The 18,108-nt window shown below is 42.7% G+C and overlaps 1 protein-coding gene across 6 annotated transcripts in view; it reads right to left on the bottom strand.

Annotated features, from left to right (window-relative positions):
• The window catches only part of Pde4d (phosphodiesterase 4D), a 792,225-nt gene that overhangs the window by 242,718 nt on the left and 531,399 nt on the right, over nucleotides 1-18,108 (bottom strand). Inside the window, exon 1 of one of the 6 annotated variants that reach the window (XM_051182911.1) lies at nucleotides 348-440. The exons of the other annotated variants lie outside the window; for them this stretch is intronic. Coding sequence (XP_051038868.1) covers nucleotides 348-412 — 65 coding nt within the window. The 5' untranslated portion in view covers nucleotides 413-440. Of the gene's footprint in view, nucleotides 1-347; nucleotides 441-18,108 lie in introns of those variants that run through there. 6 annotated transcript variants of the gene reach the window in all.

Here is an 18,108-nt window from a genome sequence, read left to right as displayed (position 1 = left end):
ACACCCCCAGGTCAGACACTGAAAACTGGCAAACTTTGCTTTTTAAAAACCGCCACTTTCTTCCCTCCCTTAAAAGTGAATATGGGGTAGATTGCTATGGCCCACGAGGAGGAATTCACACACACACACACACACACACACACACACACACACACACACACACACACACACCCCTTCCTCTTTGGGAAGGACAGGTCAAAGAGGGAAGAGAAGAGTAAGGGATCTGTCAATAATAGCTTTAGACCTCACACCTCACCAGCAGTTACTGAGTACTTGAGCTAAGTACTAGAGCTGTGCGCCAGGCTTAAAGAGGAAGAGGGAGAAGGAAGGGGGCTGGGGGACTTTACCAAACTGCCTCCGTAGTCCTCAGGGAACTTGTGGACCTGGATCTCGGCTTCATAATAATGCTCATTTTGAAGAGGTGAGACGGAGAAGGAAAGTGTTCAAGTCTTCGGATCAATACACATCAGCTAGCTTTCCGCAGCGGGGAAGAAGGCTTGGAAGGTTCTCCGGGGCCAGGGAAGCTGCCTCCTGCTGCAGCTCAGTGAAGCCGGCAGCAGGCGGGCTTTCCTCCTTCATGCCCAAGCCGCGGGCTCTTCTGAAGGGAGTTCCTTCTCTGCCTGCCTTGCCAACAGAGGAACTGGAGTTTGAGTCGCTTCTCCATCTGGGTCACAAGGCAAGCCAGCCCAACGAACAGGAACGGGTCACTTAATCTCCTTTTTGCAATTCCGTAACTACGGATTTAGAGGTTTCCCCCATGCATTCACTCAGGTAGAAAAAAAGAAAGCGCCTGGCAGCCGGGCGACACGCAGAGGGCGAGCTGTCAAGGAAGTTTCATTTCAGGGCCACCGACCGCAGGGGGCGGGGGCAGGGGGACAATGCTCTCTGCCCAGCAAGAGGGGATCGCTGCAGGAGAGCAGCTCGGTGGGCTGGGTGGGTCGAGGTACCTGCCAAGGCAACTTCCGCTGGGTCCCCCGAGGTTGTGGCTGCGGGTCTTTGTGAATGAGAACTATCAGCCAGTCTCACCAGGGCTGAATGACGTCTGTGAGAAGGCAGTTCAAAACATCGCAGGGGAGTGAGAAAGGGGGGAAAAGGCGCCCAACTGGGCCTGGTCAATTGCGGACTTACAAAGCAAAGGGGCGGAACTCTGAATCCCCAAAGAAAGCAGGAGCGCAAAGCAGCCACGCAGACAGCAGAGCCCCGAGACTTTCAAAGCCATGCCCTCCCCTGGAAAGGCAGCTACTCCGGAAAAACCACCCTCCCTCCCGGAGCGCTCCTTTACAGGGCACGCAACCCAAGCCTTGAAGTGTCCATCTTTCTCCAAAACCAAAGAAAGTACCACGTGGAAACGCGGAACACTGAGATTTTTCTTCAGGACCTAAGTTTAGGACTTAGCAGAAATTCATTTCCAAGACACACACACACACACACACACACACACACACACACACACACACACACACACACACACACACACACGGCTTTAGGTTGGTCCCTGGGAAATTCAACAAAGCATCCTTGGAGGCAGACTGCCTTGAATGAAGTGCAGCCAGGGGCATTTAAACTGAAAAAAAAAAAAAAAAATGATTGATGTAACCTTGGGGGGAAGTGGCTATGCCTACTCTTGCTGTTTTCTAAACCTAATTTTAAAAAAGTGACATGGAAATATCGTTGATTCGTATACACAGATTTGGGTTGGCTGATTTTTACCAGTCCTTCAGTGAGGTAGGAAGCTTTGTACCCTGCCCCATCTTCAGGTACCTGCCCTGCAGGTGGCATCTGAGATAATTGGTGATACACTACCTAATGGTTAGCGCTGAAATCATACACACATAAGTAAAGCAACGCTGAACGGAATACATTTGTGCCTACAAAATTATAACAACATTAATAAAAGGAAAAGAATTTGAGAGGGAGTGAGGGGAGCATGGGAGGGGCTGGGGAAAGGGAAGGGAAGGGGGATACTGTAACTATATTTTAACTAAAATGTAAAAACATTAAGAAAACAGTACTCTTCTATTCTGGTAGCTACTGATTTAAGCTGGATCCAGCTGTTCCAGCTGCTGACAGGAGGAACATTCTCCCCGCCTTGTCTATCCCTCTGAACATTTACACAAAGGATATATATGTTCCTCTGGGTGTGCCAACTTCAATTATGTTGAAGGTGAATTATCGAGGGAAAATAAGCATTCTGAGTCGTCAACGACATTAGCCGTGCGTTGCTTCCCTAGTCTGACGTGAACTTGGTATTTATTTAGCATTTGGAGACAGGATGTTGGAGTGTGGCTGTGACCCACCCAAACAGCTTGGAAAATTGGTGTAGAAAGAACAAAGTCCGGCAGGGAATGGGGCCGCTTATTACAATAACAACCCCTTCACACCTCAACGTGCACTTTGATTTTGTCCTCTACGGAGATTCTCAGGCTTCATAAAGTAAATGTCGATAAACTGCTTCCCAGATACTTCTCACCACAAGCCTCTCTGCTTTGCTGCACTGCCCAGGGACGTTTGGACCTTTATAGTCCCGACGGCCCATATCTGGTGTATTGCTCATACTTTCCTATATTTCATGTGGGCTACCTAAACACATATTTCTAGAAATTCCAAAGAAGCTAAGGAAGCTACTAGTCACATGTGTGATGGGAGAGAAGGGAGTCTGTGGAAGTTTTACTTCATTTGTTTCGGGAATGTAAAAGTGGTTAAGAGGAGGGCCAACTCCAACCCAAGTGAAACTGAACAGCTACTCCCCGTCTGTAAAAACCACTTCTCTTGTTTTAAGGCTTACCAAACATTTTCCGGCTGTCGCTTACAAAGATGACAACAGCTACAGAGTACAGTGTCTGAGTGCTGTGTCTTACGCTCTGCAGAAGTAATCACCCCTGCGTTCTTTGGTCCCTCAAGAGGGCACTGTCCCCAAGAGATTACTTATTCTATTGCCACACCCTCCTTTGTCACCCAAGCTACAGAAGAAACACACGTGACTTAATTGTCTACACTTACCCCAGAGTCCAGAAACCTTTCTCAGAAGGCCCTGCCGCCCAATGTCTGGGCCTCTGCCAGTTTCAGCCTCACAGGGACTCGTGCATTATCCTCCCCACCCACCCAGAAACAGGTACTAAGTCAGGGGTCAGAAAACACCTGCCACTAACCAGCTCTGTGGACTGTCACATGGGGTTTGCCATTATAAAGGAGGGGCGATGCATCTCCGGCCTGCGGAGATCTGATTTTTGTTTTGCTTTATTTCTGTTGTTTGTTTGTTTTTAAATTAGGCGTCCACCACTAACAGTAAAGGTAGAGACTGATTTAAAATAAAACAGAGTGGCACTTAACTCTCTTTGTTAGATGCTGTTCCTATACTAAGATTTTTTTTTTTCCTCATGAAAATTTCTGAAATACTATTGGACATCTGAGCGTCTGCTCCAAATCCCTGTTTCACACAATGTGTGGTGATGTACGGGTTGGCAGGGTATGGGACACGGGTTGGCCTGGGTATGGGACACTGGACCTAATGAAGGGCATGCCTTTGTCTATAGAGTATGGGAGAGTCACAGTTGAAGAGAAGTTGCCATTGTCTCAGCTTCTCTGTTCTACTTGGTTGTATAGTTTTGCATAGATTGCCTTCTAATTGCTGGTCACTGCCCTTTGATGGATTGTTATAGGTGGGAAAATTTAATGGGTCCCCCTATCTGTATTTTGTTGAATGAAACCATCATATAGTGTGATGTTCCTCAAATTTCATTCATTCAGACACTGCCTATTTCCTCCATATTAGTAATCTACCTATAACATTACTGATACGTGTATCTATACTGACTCATTTTTATAATTTAAGCTAAATTTAGAAATGACTTGTATACCTGTTCTGAAAAATGGTTTGATATATGGTTATTATATTTTCTCCAAAATACAATTGGGTATTAACAGGAAAAAATATTATTTTTACATGACCTAACATCTCTCACATGCAACTACTGGACCCACAATGCATTGCTATAATGCAGGGAAATCTGCATTCTAGTAGATTGGATGTGCCTGCAGATATGGTTAAGTTCTCGAATCATTTAATGATGCGTGTAGCTGGTGAAACCGACATTTGTTAATAACACAAATTAAATATGAGACATTAACTGACACCAGCTGGATGAAGTATTAAGGAGTGATGCTTACCACGCAATCTAGTCTTTCTCAGATAATCTTAACTTCACAGTACCATGCCTATCATCTAGTCATCTGCCTTCTCAGTATATTTCTACTTTCAGATTATAACACCATCCATTGTCCAAAGTGTCAAGCACAGGTGTGCAGAACCACATTACGAGCTAACCATTCAAGCTTGTCTTATGCACTTCAGTGCCGAACGACAGACATGTCGAGTCAACTCCTTAAGAAAAATGAGCATGGATATCCGTTTTTACAGTTTCCTGGTATTCTACACTGTGTCTGAGACTTAATGAGCAAGTCACTTTGAACTCTTGCAACATTTCCTTTTACTGAGAAGTACTGTGTCCTTTTCCTTTTGTGGAGGGGAATTTTGAGTTGCGTCTTACTGGCCCTTTTTTCTAATAACATTCACTATACATACAACTGGAGGCAATGTAAGAGATTCCTATATTATCAAGTTTCTAGAAAACCCAAAATACTATATTTTGAAGGCTACTTTTAGACTTTTTGCTTCTTTCATAAAATGTCATTTTATAAAGTTATCAGTATTACATGCTAATTCCCTCCTTTATGCTCAGCATGTTATACTCTGTAAGTTTAGGCTTTAGGTAGTATATATTCCTAAGGAGTTAGCACATCTCTTCAAGGGAGATATAAAAATAGTTCTATGCACAAAACCAACCAACTATTTGTTTTAAAAAATTTGAGCTAGTTATATTATCTTAAATTTTTTCTCCGTGACGTGTGTGTGTGTGTGTGTGTGTGTGTGTGTGTGTGTGTGTGTGTGGTGCCTATAGCTACAGCCTCCTCCTATATCATTATTTGTGGGAATGTCCTTTTTAGTGTAGTCCTATTTTCCTAGAGGGGGATCCATTCCTGCTTATAAATGTTTCTTCTGTGGGAGAAGATAGTTCTGGATATACCAGAGATGTATCTGAGGACAATCATTTACTACCCCTGTTTGCATGGGTACCTTGCTTCCTTGGCCTAGTATCCTTGAACTGCCTTCTCTGAAATGAGAAGTAATTTAACTCACCATGCTGAGAAAGGGTGAGGGCTTGTAGACAAGTGCATATTGTACATCCATTTTGATGAAAAATCTCTATTTTTCAAAATCTTCCAAGGCTCATTTTCAGTACTGGGAGTAGCTCAGTCTTCAAGACTGTGTTCCTCCTTTACTTTGTTATGTCATTGTCCATTCTCCCCATGTGTATGTGTACACACACACACACACACACACACACACACACACACACACACACAGGCTAGGAATTTCAGACATCTCCTGGCTTTCTCAAAAACACAGTGTCCTTTTTGTTGTTTTGTTTTGTTTTCCTTTGAGGGACACTAACTAGTTATTACTTTGCTTTTTTTTTTTTCAAGCAAAATTAGGAAAGCAAAAATCTATTTTTCACTGTAAAAAGTTAGAGCTTCGTAAGCTTAATTTTTAAATGGAGTCATCACTATGTCTACTGAAGCTTAAGTACTTTAAACTTTTCTTCCTCATACAGTCCAATAGCAAGCCTTTTAAAGATTTTATTTTTATGTGTGGGTGTATGCATTTGCATACAAGGTTGAGCATGTGGGTGCTGGTGTCTGTGGAGGAAAGGGATGTTAGATGCCGGGACCTGGAGTTACAGAGGTTTGTGAGCTGTTTGATATGGGTGCTGGGAACTGAACATGGGTCTTTAGGAAGAACAGCAAATGCTCTTAACTCCTGCATCAACTTTCTAGTTTCATAATAGTAAATTTTTATTCCTATTTGCAGATTAAATTTTTGATGTATGTTGTTTGGTGGTGTTACACACATCTATACTGCTGTGTAGCCATCTTCATTATCCATCTCCAGGCATTACTTGGCTAACATAGCTTGCTATTACCTCTTCTCCTAGGCCCTGGAAACCATCATCTCTTCTTTTTGATTTTAGAACTCTGACTAATAAATATTCTGAATGGAATGATAAAGCTGAAGTTGTAGTGGTAGATGGGATCTCAGAGACAGTTTTCACTAATTCTCTGCAGATTGTTTGATTGACTTTGAAGATGAAACATCTGTGTTTTGACCATTACCTAGTATTTTAAGACACACACACACACACACACACACACACACACACACACACACACACACCCTTCCTGCTATTGTTGAAATATGTGCATTTTCATCACATACAATGATAATCATATTGTAATTTCACCCATTCTGAGATCCCAATAGTCCTGTATGTTTAATCAAGTGATTCCTAACTCCTGAAACCAATCCCAGAATATGAAGCAAAAATAACACATACTAAGTAGAACACATATAAAAATAATAAAAACATATTTGCGTTTAGAGATCATTGTCACAATGGGGCCCTTCTTTTCTAACACTGTGAGAAATTTGTAGTTTTCATGAAAATAGGGTTTGAAAAACAACTTGTCACAACTGATCAGAAAAATTTTCATGATAATGCAACCCCTCAAGTAGTAAGTAATGAAAACCCTTAGGAACCAAACTTCCTTCAGAGCTCTGTAGTTGCTTTCTTTGATGACATCTCCCCGATGTCATCAAGGGGGGGGTGTGTGACACATTAGTACAGTGGGCTCATCCCTTTCCACACATTACACATATGTCTTCTTTGACATGCAGCATCTGCTCCTTGAGATAATGCTCAGCAATTAGAAAGAGTCTGTAGGATCAGGTAAGAAAAAAGACACAAAGTCAGGCAACCTGGGTCTAAGGTCAAACTATCCCAATCACTGGTTGTTTACCTCAAAAACCGTTTAACTTTCTCTCCATCTCTGCTGCCTCAGCTATGAAGTACAGCTAAAAAGAACTGTGTGAGGGTTAAGGAACACACACAGTGTTAGCACACTGCCTGACACACACGAAGCACTCAGTTGAATAATACTTGATATCAAAAATATGTTTAGAAAGAAGAGCCAGTGTGATTTGGAGGAAAGTTGGTCTAAAACTTGAAAGTATGTGAAACTATTTCACACAAATACAATATTAGTGTTTGGGTTAAAATCATTATTTTATGTTTCAATCTTAGTCTAAACCCAAAGTTCCCGATCACCTTCATAGGATCCATCATATATACTTTTCCTGTGTTCCCTTTTCCATGTCAAAAGTTTATTTCCCAAACTAAGTTATCTTTCAAAGTCACAGACAATACATAATTTGATTGAAAAACAACTGTACAATATTTCAGCCAGGCCCACAACTTTAATGCCAGCACTTGGGAGGCAGAGGCAGGAGGATCTCTGTGAGGCTTGCCTGGTCTACAGAGTGAGTTCTAGGACAGTCAGGCCTGTTATAGAGAGAAACCCTGTCCCCCCAAAACCAAATAAATAAATAATAAAAAAATACACAACATTTAAAAAATTGTGCAATGTTTCTTACAAAGTGACTTCTTTCTACCACCCCTTTGTGTGTGAAATTAAAACTTCTGCTATGAGGCCACCATCATCCACCCTCGCTCCGACAAAACTTTTGAAAGGGTGTTTCTGGACGATAGGCACCTCTCAGTTCAAGATCTGTCAAGCCGATGCACAAGCTGGTCCCCTCACTCCGCCCTTCAGATGTGTATTTGGCCCTTTCTGGCAGGATTCGCCTTCTGGCTTTTACCTCTATTCATCCTCAGGGAGGAACTTGGGACCCTCCTCCCCAGCTATCAGTGCTCCACCCCTTTGGAATGCTCATCTACATCACAATCACTAAGTTATCTTCATTTGACCTAGCCACTCAGTGGGGACTAAGGAATTCATGTTAACAGGATGTGTCCTGAAGAGACACTTGGACCCCATAATTCTGGGGATTCCCTGAAAACAGGTATTGTTTCTTTACTTCTGTATTCAGAGTAACTATTGCTAGTTACTGGTGGTAGAAGTAGTTACTACTACTACTACTCGTAGAACTACTACTACTCTACTGTCTGGTTCTCAGGTTGCTTATTTAACAACAGAACAATCCCTAGGGCACCAGTGGCAGATAAGCCTTTTAAACATTTCCTTCCTCTGTCCTATTGGGACATTTGCTTCAGGGCTAGAATTGGGCTTCTGAAATTAAGTCTTATTGTTATCTTCCTCCTCATAATCTCCTATTACTAAAATTTGCTCCAGCTACTTGTGTGTGTATGTGTATGAATACACTCACCAAAACAGAGCCTCTACAATATCCTTATGATAGATACACTCAAAGCAGTAGGAGTGTGTAGGGCAGGGTCCAAGGGTCATCTAGCTGATTGCAGTGTCACTCTTTAGAAATAAAGGTTCTTTCCAAGTACTTAGGACAGATGGCTTTAATCTGAGGAAGCCATTCTGCAATGTGCCACCCATCCAAGACAGTCATAGGAATCTTCTGGAAGTTCAATTCAAAGGGATTCCTTTTTCAGGAAGTCCTTCCCTACAGCATGAAGGACGACGACGACGGGAAGGCACTGAGTGCTTGTGGGAGACTATGCCCTAATCAGTCATTATTCACCTACGAATGAGGCCTCTGTCTCCCTGGTGCAAACACTGGATCTCAGTCAATGCTTTCTGATCCTACTTAGAGACACTAATAAGTAAGTGTTCTTTATGGCTTAGCATGCTTGTGTTTCTATCAACTTCCAGAGAACACTGTAGACATTCTCATTAAATAAGGGACCAGCGGTACTTCCCAAGAGAGATGAAGGGAAGAACCAAGACAGAATGTGAGCCTTGTCACTCTAGAAAGAGAGCCAAAACCACAGAGGAACTCCGCTTGTCTTGTGCTGGTCAGGCTCAGGGCACGTTGCTGGCTGGGTTCAGCCTCTCCTCTGACACTTTAGATGGACCGATGAGCTTGGCGCTAGTATTTCTCCTACCAAGTCATTGAGACAGTTGAAGTCTAGACAGTGCTAAAGGGCACACTCAAGGTCTCACACTGAAACTTAGACTTGGTTGAAAACTTGGACCTCAGCATAAATATGCAAATATGACAGGATGTAGCCTCTCAACAGTAATTTTAAGTTTGTAATTCTTAATTTTAGGCAAGGTAGTTCATAATTAGCAATGTGTAACAAGAAAAGCATGCTGTCTAGAAATACTGAATATGCAAATAAGTGAGTCTTAGATAAAAATGGCAGTCTAGATAAAGTTAGGATCCCTGCTCTAGTTTTCTTTGGTGTGTTTGATATTGAAATCATTAAAAATTAATTATTTCAATCTTAAAAATTGAAACTTAGAAGTATTATCATACTAGACAGTACATGCTTAAATGAATGTGCTATTTGGTAGAAACTTTTTCAAAGAGATATTTTATATTGATTCTTCCCTTAAAATGACTACCTTTCTGTTGTATTTCTAAGCATTGTCCAAATCTAGCATTCACAGTTTGCTTGGTTGTTTGTTTATTTGTTCAGATAGCTTTGTGGAACGGGCTAGGAAAGCTGATGTAGACACTTTTTAACCTGACCTTGTCTATCCATCTGTGCTTTTCTGGGGAGAAAGGCAGACTGTTCATTCCAAGTGTTCAGTGGACTCTAAAAACCCACAAACAACACAGAACTGCGGTCTTCAGACAAATGGCTCTGGAGTGTTTGCAGCGTTCTCCAAGAAGCTGATTTCTCTGCTATGTCTGCAGGAAAGCTGAAGCTCAAATATGGCACTTGGCAAAGTTTCTTCATGGAAAGCTAAAAGAAGAAACAAAGCCAAGTGCTATTTTCAGGGCAGAGTGTTATTCCATATGGAGACTGTGTATGGAGGGCGCCCTCCCACCCAGCCTGTGCAATTCAAGCCTCCCTTTTAGCAGACATTTCTGCAGTGAGTTGGATTCTTCCAGGATTGAAACTACTTCCTTTATTGACTCTTGGGTTTCTCAGGGAACGGTCCATTAACTTCTTTCTTAAGATCACCTTAGGGTAACTGCAAATTATTATCAAAGTGCAGTGATTTTTAAAGACATACAATAGAAGCTGGGTTTAATTGCAATTTACAAATGAGGAGGAGCTCAGGCTTTGACGCCTTTGTGAGCGCCATACATGTTGTTCCCCATAGATTAAAGGAGGCCAATTTCCCCCATAACACATTGTTTTTGCTGTAAGAAAATAGTCTGGAAATGAACTGTTTTGTTTTGTTGTGAAATCCTTTGGCTACCACTGGACACGTGTAACTATTGGCCAGCCCTGTCTCCTTTGCAGTCATCTGGCATTCCTGAGCATATTTGTGAAGTGAAAATATCATTAGCCCACAGGTTTTTATTCAAAAAAAATCATAAAATTTTTATGAATACTCATTTTCAATTATTGAAGTCGACAGAATGTTATGCCTTCAATACTTAATGAAACTTTTATGGCAATTTTGCAGTTTTCTTTGTATATTTCTGGGGCTGCTGAATTCACACACACACACACACACACACACAGCTGCTAGTAGTCAAAATTGGCTGGTGGGAAGATCATGGGCTGCAGGCTGTTTAGGACAGCAAGGTCCATGTGGGTGGGTTAGGGAGGGCAGCTCTGATGTGAAGTGTTTCATATAAGGAGACATTTGGGACATTTCTAGGTAGCGCTTCTATGCCCAGTCAATGCATTTGATGCATTTGAGTTACCTTTGCTAATGAGGTAAAGTAAGGTATTTATTAGGGGGTGGGGGGGGCTTTCCTTAATATTATGGATAATTTAAAGAAAATGTTAAGCTGTAGTTGTTACTTCTGAAAGCTAGAGAATGGGGTTGTTCTTAAGAACATTTTGATGTTTGTTTATATGCTATTTAAGTTGTCCTCAAACTTAGGGTACCCAGGAGGCCTCAGCTAAACAGCTGGGATTGCAATCATAAATTCCCATAACTGGCGATTGTAGCCCCTCCCTCCCTCCCTCTTTCCTTCCTTCCTTGTTTGTTTCCTTCCTTCTTTCCTCCTTCTCCTCCCTCTGTCCCTCTCTACCTCCCGGCCCCCTTTCTCTTTCTCTTTCTTATGATTGAACACATTAGATTGCAAGCTCAAAGCATCAAATATTCATGTTTGAGACACTGAACAGCCAAATAAAAGAGGTTTTAGTAAATCCTCCTTTAAAATATTTATTAACTGGCTTGTGAACTAAGAAACCTGAATTTGGTGGGTGGTCCTGCCGGCTGCCCAGCAGGGTGATCACCCATAATTGCTCAGTCTCTGGGATGCAGTTTGTTCGGAAGGAGAGCTATGTTCCTACTGCATTGAGAGAAAAGGAAACCCAGAGATAAGATAGAGCAAAGCAAACACGTTGCCTAAGTAAAACTCATTCCCATTCTGCTCAGCTGCTCAATGGATACTGTCAATAGTTTTCTTTGTAGTGAACTTTACTCTTAGACAAAGGGACTGTATTGTTCCTGAATGACACAAGATAGTCAACAGCAGTTGGGATGCTCAATGCTTTTTCTTTTCCTGTTGTTGTTGTTCTTAACAAATCTACTCTATGATGGAAATGCTATGGCTTTGATGACGCAAATGAGTTCTTGTCTTTCTGTAAAAAGGGCTGGGCAAAGCCCAGGTAAACTGTGAGGTCAGATTTCAATGCCTGAGTGGCTCTCCTTACTCAATGGGAAGCACACAGCTCAGAGGGCACTTAGGCCATGGGGTCACAGGTGCATTCCACTGGATGACTGTGAGTCAAGTCTTTCACAATGAGCTCAGCAGTAGCATGGGGAGGTCACCATGGGCTCTACCACCCCAGCAGTAGTAGAGTAGTTTATACCTGCATACAATCTGTCCTGACTTGAGATAATGTTTCTGAGAGTACTAGTCACCAATCTGTGCTTGACATGTCAAAAAAGAAAGGAAGGGAAGGAGGGAGGAAGGGTGGGAGAAAGGGAGGGAGGGAGGGAGGGAGGGAGAGAGGAGAAATGACTGAAGTGGATTTAATTTACTCCACAGAACATTCCAGCAGTCCTGGAATGATTAAAATTATTTGGGGACACTTAGTGTTGTTCTCAGATTCTAAGAATGAGGCGAGATCCAAACTGAACCTGACCTGGGGTGCAGCCAGTTTCACTTGGGGAAATGAAAGCATTTAGCAGGTCTACTTTGTGATTGAGGTCCATCACACGTGGTCTTAGGATGCACGGCCAACATGAACCACACTGTGAATGGTGCTTTTGGAACTGTATAAACTGATGAACCTGTCCAGTTTCTTCAATGGTGAGACAATGTGACTCTAATTTACAATTTTAAATAAACACGCACATCTCAAGTTGAACGTCTGGGCCTAATACTCTGAGCACTACCAAGAAAGCATTAGCAGATGGTGGTTACGAACACTCTAGGGTTACACTACTAAAGTCAACACTACCTACTTTGCTTTTACCTCAACCACAACAGTTAGTGTCTATGTCTCAGTCCTCTCGGTTAGAACATGAGTGAAACTAGTTTGAGAATTAAATTGGGTCATGTAGATAAAATACTTGAAAAAACATGTAGACACAGCCAAAGCTCTCGGACTTCTGTTAACCTGTTAACGTACTGTTAAAGAAAACATGACAAGGTGGGTTAGACAACTCAGTGGTTAAGAGATCTTGTTGCTCTTCCTGAAGACCTGAATTAGGTTTTTATCACCCACATGGCAGCTCACAGTCCAGGGGATTTGATGTCCCCTTCTGGCTTCCTTAAGCAATTAACTTAGACACACACACACACACACACACACACACACACACACACACACTCATTCACACATACACACACACACTTATTCACACATGCACACACATGTACCCATCCATGCATGCATGCACACATACACACAAATCCATAAGAAAATAAATCTTTAATAAAATAAATAAGATAGGGCATTCCTTTGGTTCAACCATCAGAATTATGAAGTAAATAAAATCTTGCTACTACGATAGTGTGATGATTCTGCCTTAAGAACTCACGTTGTTCTAGGAGAGGCTTTTCCTGTGCATCTTTAAGACAGAGGACCATGAGCAGTTTAGAGAAAAATTAAAGCGGAAGGGATCTGAAACTTTCAGTAAGGGTTTCAAAGAATTTGCTTGAGGGGTGACATCTACTAGGTATTTTTAGATTCAGTTATCACTGCAGGAGACTCAAGAGACCCAGGATGTTTTAGATATTGGTAGAAAGTAACAAACATTGATTTTAAGAAAAAGGTTAATCGAAAGCTACAAAATTAAAATAGTCATTTTCTATGAACTCCCCGTTTGAGTGACACTAAAATTCACAGAGGCCAGAGGCACACAATATTGTAGAGATTTTCACTGTGGTGACCCGTTATTCACTAAGAGTCACTCTGCAAGACAGTTAACCAGCTTACCTTTCTACAACTAAATGATGAATTTGTTTAATAACCTTCAGTTTTACTTTGACAAGAGATTATGCATAGCATTCCTGGCCCAGAGACACAGGAAAAACACAAGGGAATCTGTGTAGTAACTGGAAGCTCTATGGTGATGTCCTTCTGTATGCTGTGAATATGTTTCTCGTATTGGTGGTTTATTTGGAACTAAACAACTGCAGGATAGGGCAGGATCGAAATTTCTGTCTGTCCCATGGGTTACTGACTAAGTGTCCTGTGTCGTGTTGGCCATGGCAAACTGGTCAGAGGCCTGACCTTCTTTATCTGGAACTGCCTAAATAGGTGTTTGGTGGACACATACTTGGCCAAGTCCCCAGTCCCCATCACCCTGATTCTAAGGTATCCAGGCATCTCCCATACACCTAAGTTGCCTATGGACCTTGCCAGACAATGGGTAACACATGGTGGTGGGAACTAGAAGGCCCCAGGCCACTAGTTGTAAGGTTAAGAGACATTCGACGAGGGTTCTACTTTCAGATACCTTCTTGGTGTGTCCCAGCTTGTATCTGCTAATCAAAATTTCAACAGACATCATGTCCCCCGTAAAGTGTCTTTGGTGACTGTCACAATGGCAGTGCCTTCGGAGCATGCGTTCTTCCTTCACTTCTCCTCGCCCTCAGCCTCCATCGCAGAAGTAACACCAGTTCAGCAAAGGGAGAGGCAGACAGAGTGTGTGTGTGGAGAGAGCCCAAAGCAGGTTCAGAACGACAATAGACACTGATTAGCGTCTGTCCTTTGTAGTCCAGTGATCGGCCTGACGTCACTGGACACACTGGAAATACAAAGCTCAATTGAGGCAGCTGATGATACTCAGTCCATTCTTCCAGCTATAACTGGCCGGCATGACCAACTTTTCCTGTTTGTGAAGCAATGATGAGATTTTTTTCTGTTTTACACAGTGGTTTAATTCAAAATTCCAAACACCACACTGCCTGATAAATCCCGTGAAAGCCGAAGAAAATAAGCTGGGGCTGGGGTAGCGGCCCTGTTACCAGCTTCTTTCCATGGCCGTCTGAAATGCAGAGGACTATTTTATTTGTCTTTTAAGAAACTCGTTTGTGGGGAGTGAGCTCATGCTTGCCTACTCTTTCAACATTTGCTGTTTTAATAATGAAAAGCAGGGACGCAGCACAGTGGGATTCCTTTGCCACTGCTAACATTTCAGGCTTTCCCGCAGAAGATTTTTGAGTCGGGGAATGAACGCTAACAAATCTGGTGCCTACTCCCAGTAGACTGGGTTTAGATTTTAAAAATCCCTTGTTGATACTATCTCACTAATCATTAGCCAACTAGTAACCAACTGGAATGAGCAATCTGGTTGGGTTTAACTAGATGAGGCGGAAGGACAAACATGTATGGAACACCTCCTACCCCTTTGGCACGTCATCTGGTTTCCTTGTGAGGTACTTGGGACTTTTCCTTATGTTATGGCTTCAAAATGATGTTTGAAGAGGGCCTGCTTCACTCCTGGTGACTATGCTCTCCCACTACACAGTGAATATATTGATGTTACTACTAACTTAAGGCTTTTACCAGAACAGAAACACACACACACACACACACACACACACACACACACACACACACACACAGCATATTCCAAACAAGATTCAATTTCCTATGGTAGGTAAGGTCAGCTACCATAGGACAATTCAAAGGAAACAGTAACTCGTCTTTCTGCCTTCGTGGAGGTGCCTGTTCAGTAGGTAGATTAGTATCTCCTTTTCCTTTATTCTCCCTAGAATTCTCCTAGACAAACAGGGGTGGAGGTTAGAGGGAAGGGGATGGGTGGGGGAACAGGAAGGAACCAGATGGGTGAGTTGGGGGAGAGACAGAAAGGGAGAGCAAGGGAAGAGGAATCTTGATAAAGACATCATGGGGTTAGGGAGAAACTGAGGGCTAGAGAAATTCTCAGGAATCCACAAGGATGGCCCCAGCTAAGACTCCTAGCAATAGTGGAGAGGGTGCCTGAACTGACCTTCCCCTGTAATCAGATTGATGACCACCCTAATTGCCATTGTAGACCCTTCATCCAGTAATTGATGGAAACAGATGCAGAGATCCACAGCCAAGCAATAGGCCAAGCTCTGGAAGTTCAGTTGAAGACAGGAAGGAGGGATTATATGAGGGGGGTGGGGTGGGGGGTGGGGTGGAGTTGGGGGGCTGAGGGGGAGGGGTGTCAAGATCATGTTGGAGAAAACCACAGGCACAGCTGATAGATGGTCATGGAAGCTCCCAGACTCTAGAATGACAGCGGGGGGGGGGGGGGAGCTGCATGGGACATAACTAGGCCCTCTGCGTGTGGGTGACAGTTGTATAGCTTGCTCTTCTTGTGGGACCCTGACAGTGGGAACAGGACCTACCCCTGGTGCATGATCTGCATTTTGGAGCCTGTTCCCTATAGTGGGATGCCTTGTTCAGCCTTAATGCAAGGGAGAGGAGCATGGTCCTGCCCCAGCAGAACAAGCCAGGCTTCGATGCCTCTCCATGGGAGGCCTTACCCTTTCTGAGGAGTGGATGGAGGAAGGTGGGGGGAGCAGGAGGAGGGGAGGGAGGGGGAACTGTGGTTGGTAAGTAAAGTGAATAAAAAAAATTGTCAGTCATTTTCTGCAAGCAAAAAAAGAGGACAGATTTCTTCCATTTGTTCTAGGCTACTAAATAAGCTTTTTGCTTCTTCTTCTTCTTTTTTTTTTTTTTTTTTTCCTTTTGTTTCTTTCTTCTCTCAACCAATAAGAGGGAAGAAGTCTATTGTGAAATGGGGAGGCCAGGTTGGGACACAGATATTTTGGTATGATTTTGACCTTTATTTTGCTAAGTGTAGTTATGACATTGTTTGAAGGAGCATGGTAGAGAAATGACAGAGTGTCTTAGAATATTGAAAAACTCTAAATAAACAAAAGTAAGAAAAAAGGAAAAACACTAAATGTCTAATAAGGGGCATAGAAGTATAATGATTTAAATTTCCATATTATGAGTGTGTAACCGTTTGGTTTTATGGGGCTCTGACTTCCAAGGGGCAAATGGCTGATTTAGAATCAGTGTGACCATAAAATGAAGTTTTAAAATGTTCCAATATATGCCTACAGTCACCAAAAAACAATCCCTTTAAAAAATATTTCAACTAAAACTCTTCAACCTTAGGACATGAAATGTATTTCTTCAGGTTACAGTGATCATGTAGATGGTGAGTGTGTTATAGAGAAAGTTACTACAGCTGTGCTCAGGATTTGAATCAAGGACAGAGAAGATATAAGCGATTCAGACAAATCCTTCTGCATCTTAGGCTTGCGGGCAGCTTGGGTCCAGTGTAGCCCAATATGCTTGTAGATGACAGTGTGCTAACACAAGGCTGACATTAATCACAGGTTTTTTTTTTTTTTTTTTTTTTTTTTTTTTTTTTTTGTGCTCTTCATTTATGTAGAAGTCAAGAAACCATGTTGGTTCACACGGGAGAGAAAGAGGCTGTCCTAGGCGATGGTTTAAGGAAGCCTGCTAATTCAACAATGACCCAACTGCATAGTGAACTCTAGATGTGATTGGTGTTAGTTCCAGTTGAGGGGGAGGAAGAAAAACATTATCAAATTCAGTTGATTACTGCTGTAAACTTGGCACTGAGCCGAACTGAGGCAAACATACCAGAAGTCCAGGGCACCTGCTCTCTTCAACGGCATGAACATTTCTGCTACCTTGTTCACCGGCAGGAGTGGAGAAGAGAAAACCCACTCTCGACTCTTTTTGGCTCTGCTCATGCCAGATTCAAGCCCTACTTCCTGCCTTGGCAGAGTATTTCCAAGTTTTTTCTGGGTTATAGACTATGGTCACTCAGCACAGAGGCATGTGTCACCTCCTTCAACTGTCACTCCATGCTGATAACTTGAGATATGGTAGCTGGTGACATTCTCAGTTCACATACCAGATACTTCTGGACAGCAGTACACAGCTGAGCCAAAAACGATGTTTCTGATACTGCCCAGGTGTTGGGTTACTCCTGCCCAGGGCTTGGTGATACCCACGGTAAGAAAGGAGACACCCTGCCAAGGAGGGTTCTAGAAGGCCTTTTATACAGCAACTGCACTCACACTCCTCAGGAGATAAGGCCAACAACACTCATATTCCAGTGTTATCTGCCTTCTTCAGTTAGAGGGAGGGAGGGTAGCTAACATTTTCAACCCATTATCAAAATCAATTAGCATACTCCTGTACTTAGATAGTAGTCATTCCAGGCAGGGACTAGCTGGCTTCTTCAATAGCCATCTCTATTAGGACATATATTTTAGGCCTACACCATTTTCTACATTTTTCCACAGTCAAGACTTTGGAACTTACAGGCAGAGTGGTCTAACAAAGGGCTGGAGCCCCACCAGGCAAATGGAGATAAATTATGTCTGGCTGCATCAGCTTTTATACGCAAAAAAAAATGTGTGTTTCTTGTGTGAGAACCGAGCTTTCCAGACACAGGAGGTGAATCTTCAGAAGACTACATAAAGGCGTACATTGGGAGACAAAGGCAGGCAGAGCATTGCTGGGAGGAAATGAGAAACTCTAAAGCTGCCCAAAGCATTTCCCTTAATTTTTTTTTTTTTTTTTTTCACACAGGTCCCCTGAGGTCAAGATGCTTAATATTCTCAGAGATGGAAGCAGGCTGGGCTATGAT

This window comes from Phodopus roborovskii, unplaced genomic scaffold (assembly GCF_943737965.1).
Source record: "Phodopus roborovskii unplaced genomic scaffold, PHOROB, whole genome shotgun sequence".
NCBI classification, from domain to species: Eukaryota; Metazoa; Chordata; class Mammalia; order Rodentia; family Cricetidae; genus Phodopus; species Phodopus roborovskii.
This window is presented reverse-complemented; position numbering and strand designations above follow the sequence as displayed.